Source organism: Cimex lectularius, unplaced genomic scaffold (assembly GCF_000648675.2).
Source record: "Cimex lectularius strain Harlan isolate CLEC.00 unplaced genomic scaffold, Clec_2.1 scaffold61, whole genome shotgun sequence".
Classification (NCBI taxonomy): domain Eukaryota; kingdom Metazoa; phylum Arthropoda; class Insecta; order Hemiptera; family Cimicidae; genus Cimex; species Cimex lectularius.
The window spans coordinates 973,479-978,551 of record NW_019392650.1 but is presented as its reverse complement, the minus strand read 5'-3'; the positions used below and the strand labels follow the sequence as shown (position 1 = coordinate 978,551).

The 5,073-nt window shown below is 36.2% G+C and overlaps 1 protein-coding gene across 2 annotated transcripts; it reads right to left on the bottom strand.

Moving 5' to 3' along the window:
* Nucleotides 1-1,701: 1,701 nt before the first annotated feature.
* Nucleotides 1,702-5,073, bottom strand: LOC106672710. 2 transcript variants are annotated; one of them, XM_014404348.2, is made up of 2 exons: nt 4,522-5,073; nt 1,702-2,285 (listed from the first exon to the last, which is right to left on the bottom strand). In XM_014404348.2, exons 1-2 carry the CDS (start codon nt 4,751-4,753, stop codon nt 1,795-1,797), a joined length of 723 nt encoding a protein of 240 aa, XP_014259834.1. In that variant the 5' UTR covers nt 4,754-5,073; the 3' UTR covers nt 1,702-1,794. The 2 variants fall into 2 exon arrangements, with proteins under 2 accessions (XP_014259834.1, XP_014259833.1); XM_014404347.2 differs by lacking the exon at nt 1,702-2,285 and adding an exon at nt 2,698-3,227 and having other exon boundaries at nt 4,522-5,060.

Here is a 5,073-nt window from a genome sequence, read left to right as displayed (position 1 = left end):
AGCAGACCGTCAAGTACTAGACAAGTAGCAATGGGAGATTGCTAATGGCTCAAATCTAATTGCTCACCGCTCCCCAGTCGACAGTCTATACTCTACACAATGCCGTACTGCTGTCGACGTTTCTATTTACAACATTGTGATTTCCTCAATGACTCACTTTTGTACTTGTCAGCCTCGGCAACTTCTGTTCAATAGCAATACGGGCGACTAGCTTCTCTACATTTCATTCTTCAGTTTTTCCTGTGTTTCTGTTTTTCCAAATTTCGTGTTTATCGAGTAGAATAGGGATTTTTCGTTATAATTGGTTGTAAAGGAATGTTTAAACAATAGAATTTACAACAAAAAAACATGTATTCGCATTTCAAAAGACTTTAAACGATTTTTTGTTTTAGTGTAATGATTATTTATATTTTATCAATGATGTGTGTTTAAATTGTGACTAAATTTGCATATCAAAGTGTTATATGAGCTGGGATTGATGATTTGATGTAGAGTGGAGGTTCACATCTGTATACTACAGAACTCTGCCTTTGAATTATTTATTATTGGCTAAAGGTCAATTATTCCAGTTATTCTTGAACACCTCACATATTGTTCTTTATGGTACTGTTTACGCCTGGCCATCCATCTACAGCCAGAACCGCACCCGGAGGATGTGTGTTATAAGAAACTAGCCAGCGCTATCAGATTAAAAGCGCGGAGGCATCTGAGACATCCATTGTTTGAGGCGACTTGGAATGGTTGGAAGTGAAAAGGGCTTAAACGGTATAGAGAAGATGGTCTGAACAATTGGAGTAAAATATGAGAAAGTAGGAACTAATTAAATCTTAAAAATAGGAAAAAATCAAAGTGGATTATGAGGTTGTTATGTAAACGAAATGAACAGGTCAACCTTATTGATTGAATTGGTTGGTGGTTAAACCTTATATTATTGGCATAATAGAAAAAGTTTGAATAGTTCGTCACTTCTATATATTTATATATAATATATAATCTTTCAATTAATTAATCTTTATGTAAGGTCTTGGTTGAAATGAAAAAGTTAGTGTCACGAGCGGAATTCGAACCCACGTCCTTCGGCTAAATACCACTTGAGCTATCGTGACTTCNGACTAGCCTGACTGTCAGAAAAGATTTTAATATCTTTTCCCATAATTTTATTTTCCATAAGTGTTCTACAACACAGATTGATGGCCCAGAGTTCCGCCTGAAAAACGGAGGTGTTATTGCCAAGAGGGGAGGAGATGCTGATTCCTAATTTTGGTATGTAGATTCCACTCCCTCTACCTTTGCACTCGGACACTAACATCCTAATGGATTTAATAAGTTAAATGAAGTATATCTTCACTAAAGTTCTCCGTGGCCATTTCATTTTTCGCCGAGAATCAAATAGATTACACGACATTTGAAAATTGGCAAAAAGGAGGGAAAATTCGAAAGGTCGGGTTGAGTTGGGAGGTTAGTGTCCGAGCGGATCGAACTCGGTTAAAGTCGTGGGTTCGAATCCCGCTCGTGACACTGACTTTTTTGTCTCAACCAATACCTTACATAAAGATTAATTAATTGAAAGTTGTGATTTGGTCAATCGGACCACGAAATCTAATGGATTAGATATTAGAATGGATTGTATAAGTCGAGTCAAATTATAGAAAAGAAAAAATATAAAATCGTAAAATATCGTGTTTATATTATATATACATGTTAAAATATTTTCGTTTTTTTTTTTAAATTCGATATGAAAGATTATCTTTTGATAACCAAGTTAAAAACGAGTTATTTACAATTAATTGGTTTTCAGTAACCGTGTCCACCGTTTCCTCCCGGGTTTTGTCTCGGTTTTTTCATTTCTGGAAGTTCCATGGCTTCTTTAAAAGTTCTCGACTTTTGCACGGATTTTTCAGCTCTCGCTCTTCCACAGTGGCTCGCCGGGATGGAGGACGAGGACGACAAATCGACATATTTTCCTGTGAGTGTTTCCTCCTGTGAAAGCGAAAGGCTGTAGGTGCTGTTCTCCTTCTTCGATTCTCCTGTGGCGGTTTCTTCTCGGCTGTAAAGAAGGCTCGAATCGCCGGCGATGTCCGAGTATAGGTGTTTCGATATTGCCGATAAAGGCGAATGTGCATTGTACGACTTCAACGGGGCCGATGTTTCGTTATTTTCAACGAAATACACTTGTACGCCTTCCGAATTGATGTTCTTGATCTGATCGATCCCCGTGACGTTTCTTTCATCGAATCCCTCCGCTAACGAACCTTCTGGGTAAATTCGGGATCTTCGTCTTTCACCTAAAACAAAATAAAAACATTTTTCACCCTATTTTTTTCTACTAACTCAGCCACTAGAACTATTAAAAAAATATATATGATAGTCATTTATTAAGTTATTACAACTGCAATGTTACATCGTATTTAGCATTATGTTGTAAGTTTCTTTGTTTCTTTGACGTAGTTGCTTTACAATTTTGGCAACCCCTAATTGCTATACAATTTCACTTTTCCTCAATTTTTGATTTTAACATTTCTAATCTTCTTTATGTAGGGGATGCCTGACTGAGGAAAATAGGAGAGCCAATGGATTTGTGTAAGCACTAAGTTTGTTTTAGATCCTTTAGAACGAGTTTTTTTGACAAATAAGTATTCATTAGAGTTACTATTTAAATATAATATTTCATAATAAAATAAATAAAATTCCGGTGAGGGTAAGTGTTTATTTCTTTTTAACTTTATCCGTTAAATAAATATGCCACACAAGAGTTTTTTTATCGTCGATGGGCTCGGAAAGGTTCATCGCGTCCTTAAAATTTCTTCTTTTATTTGTTTTAACGGGTTGAGAGCCCATGTCGAGAATTCGTTTCAAACTGTCCGCCGAATGTTCGGACGCTGAATTCGAGGCGAAAATCTGTTCGGAAATCGCGGAAGCGAGCGTTTCGTCATTGCAGGACGAGCGCGACGACGTCACAGTAAATCGTGACCGTTGCAGATCCTCCCTGCTGACGGTGACCTGCTCCAAAGACGGCCCCCTTACGTTTTCTAAAACTTCCTCTTCCTCGATTTGCTCCTCTTCCTCTTGGCCCATTGAATCTTGCGTCTCGGCGAACGATATGCTATCTTTTCTCAAAACGTTGTAAACTTTATAATGGGTCGGCTTAACGGGTCTATCCGGTATGACCCTCTCGGTCTCAAATATATCAGGATATTCCGGGCAAACCTGACATTTGGATTTTCCACCTAAAAGCACAATTCTTTAATTATTAGAAGAACAACCGGACAGAAACCCGAGCCGGAAATGTTTTATCGAAAGAGCTAGTTATAAAACGTCCTGATCCCTCTGGTCCAGTCTTGATCAATTTAGTTAATCCATCAAATAATTATTATATTTTTCGATGCTCTATTTTAAACAAAAGCTAATATTATTCGAAATCATTGGAATTAGCTAACCATGAAGAGTAATTTATAGGTACACCAAAACACCATAATACTTCTCAACCAATTAGACTAACAAAGCATAGTTCAAACAAACATTTTAATTCGTAAATACCTTCAATTCAAACACATTCATAGAGCAATCCTATAATAACAGATCCTGCTTACAAACATATCGACAGGCTACTTGACCTTCCACCACTGACACTCTCACTCCTTGCATTCATGGTAATAAACGCACTCACTTAAAAACACAAGTAAATTAAAGGTGTTAAGCTTATAATTACAATAAAATTCTTCAGTAGGATGTATATCGCATACTAAAGTATACTATAGTCACACAGAAAATTTTTACATGTTACTGCGGATAACGCCATGGTAGCGTCAAGCCTATAGTTTTTTAAATCTCTCAAAAATAACCGCCTGATAAACAATTCTAACGAAATAAAGCCCACAGTGTACTTGTAAATAAAAAAAGTATATAAATAAATAAATAAAAAAACTCTCGACTTAAAATTGGTTGACACCAAAAGCAGTGTTATTAATTTATTACCTTTCCTAACATAATTTACTGTAAAAGGAATATGTGTATATCTATGTGCATTTTTTGATTATCAGCATACTTAAACGTGCTTGCTATTTATAGTTATTATTTATACGTTAATGAGTAAAGGAAATTGATCAATTTGTGGCTTACATCAATCGTATTCTTTTAGCCTATAGCAAGTTACATGATCTGGCCTTTATTTCAATTAATTTAAATTGATTAACATATTATGTATTTATGTAATCGTAATAGTAAACAGTTCTAAGTAAAAATAATAACAACCGATATAAACGAAACATTCTCGTCACAATATCGAATCGCAATTATAACATTAACATAAGTACATTATAAAAGTGATGAGTTGGGGCTTAGTGTTAATGTATATGTGGAAAGAGCACAAGACGAATAAGTAATCTATGACATATTGACGGTCATTTTTGATAATTAAATATAAGCTGATTTGAACTTGACTTTGAACTGACTGTTGAATTTAAAACCCGGGTGGGGGATTCGTTTATATGATTTCGTTACTCAAGAAAGACGTGGACTTACTTTTCTTTTTATCTCTGCGGTATGTTGGGCTGCTGTGGTTGGAGATGGTGTCGCCGATTTTGAATTCTTCAGGTATGCCAGTTCTCACAGTTGTCGCCGGCTTCCGCACTTTGTATATGTAATGGTTGTGGACGACGTACTCAAAATTGCTTCCGACATCTACCTCGTTATCTGACGACTTCGCCGCACAACAGGGACAGCACACTGAGGCCAGCTGTAATACCTTCTGCATAGGAAAGTTGGGGGCTTTCCTACAACGCTGTTCGTTGTTTTGTATCCTTATTACCTTTTTCCTAACCTCAGTAAAGAATGTGTAACATGTGTTTCCGACATTTGTAAAAAAAATAGAACAAACAGATGGTGTGCGAAATCTTCATTTCTAGCCTTTGCATTAGACACGCCTGGCTCCAGATCGGAGGTAAAATATTTTTGTTTGCTAGAGAGCTTGTAATGAAGCTTTACCCACCCAAGCAAAAATAACTACTCAAACATCATACATAATATTTTATAAATTAATTTGGTTGGTCAAATTTTTTTCGTAAATCCAACTAC